We start from the raw sequence: 1505 nt of genomic DNA, 5'->3' as shown, positions 1-1505 counted from the left end.
TTTCTTCAAAATATCCTCTGTTCCTTTTGTCAAAGTGCACTCAGGCTGAATCAGTTACTTTAGAACCATGCTTTGAGAGAATAAATTATTATTTTTATCTCCTTTTCTACAGTTAGCCTTACTCTGGCCTGTAACTACTCTTTTTTTGCTATTATCTATCTGCTATTATCTGTTTGCTGTTTCCACTCATCTCACACTATTTATATGTCTATCACTTAATCATCTTCCCACAGTCTACATTCGCAATGTCAATGTGTTGTACGCAATGTTCGATAGTCTCAACATCAATGACTTAGAAACACAACTTCTTACAATTGTCTGCTTTTAACTCTTATTATGACAAAAACTAATTATAAAATATTCACTCACAAAAATAAATTAATCAATAATATCTAAACTAAACAGTCTTATATCATAACAATGTTTTTAACCATGCTGTTAAAATTGTGTAATAAATCAATTAGACATGGATAAGAAATATTTATTTTTTAATCATATTTGCAGAAATAGCAAAAATACGATGATGCCAAAAGGTATAATAGAGTTAGTTTGAAAAGTTTTAACATTTACAGGAACGCAATTATTAGTTTTAAATATATATTCAAATTTAATCAAATAAACACTATCTTTAACTATAAAAACAAATAATAAAATATACACAAGTGAAGTCTTAAATTTTAAAAGAAATCACTGTTACAATATAATTATATACCAGCAACTGACCTCTGAAAGCTCAATCTCAAAGTGTTTGGATTCTCCTGGGTTGATATTTAAAATGTTGACATAGAAAACAGTAACTCCATTACCCTGAGGAGAAAGTTCAAAAAAGTATCACAAGTAAATTGTAACTAAGTATGATAGCATTCCTAATATAAACAAAATGTGGAATAAAATTTTCTCCTATGACTGAATATGCCTCCTTAAAAAAATTAATCGTTTAGATTCTTGTAGCTTAATACATTTGTTTCAAAATAATTTATACAACTTTCAGAAAAAAAATACATTAAATATATATGTATGGTCAGGAATCTGAAAATATTACTGCAAAATCTACCACTTACAACAAAATTCTACTATTAATTACTTAATACCATATAACAACAAACCAATATTCAAGGAAAGTTTGAAGTTTGGTAATAAAAATGAGTGATTGAACAACAGAGAAAAGGTCAATTCACATTTTACCCGATTTCAAAACCAACGGTTGAAACTAGTATACAAAGCAAGGTACGTGTAATACATAACTTTTAAAAATCTGCATTTTTTAGATTCATTCCTTTTAAGCTAGAATTTGTAATAAAGCAACAGGAACACTGAAAAAAAAAATTTGTATACTTTAATTTTAAATAGAAAAAATATATTGTTAAATCCGTCTAGTAACAAATTTAGGGAACTGGGATACCCATTATTTTATTACCTGTTGTACTGAATTAAGTTAACTGGGAATTTAATCCTAATTTCTAACATTTTACAAAAACAGAGGACCTTATGGTTGTGATATTGAT

General features: G+C 27.2%; 1 protein-coding gene across 1 annotated transcript in view; it reads right to left on the bottom strand.

Annotated features, from left to right (window-relative positions):
- LOC106468138 (basement membrane-specific heparan sulfate proteoglycan core protein-like) overlaps positions 1-1505 on the bottom strand; it is a 151119-nt gene that overhangs the window by 111966 nt on the left and 37648 nt on the right. The window contains exon 17 of the mRNA XM_022396444.1: positions 724-807. Within this exon, the coding sequence (XP_022252152.1) occupies positions 724-807 (84 nt within the window). The remainder of the gene's footprint in view (positions 1-723; positions 808-1505) is intronic.

The sequence above is a fragment of the Limulus polyphemus genome, unplaced genomic scaffold, assembly GCF_000517525.1.
Source record: "Limulus polyphemus unplaced genomic scaffold, Limulus_polyphemus-2.1.2 Scaffold2886, whole genome shotgun sequence".
In the NCBI taxonomy this organism is placed as follows: Eukaryota; Metazoa; Arthropoda; class Merostomata; order Xiphosura; family Limulidae; genus Limulus; species Limulus polyphemus.
Note: the sequence above shows the minus strand (reverse complement) of the source record. Positions and strands in the feature narration are given on the sequence as shown.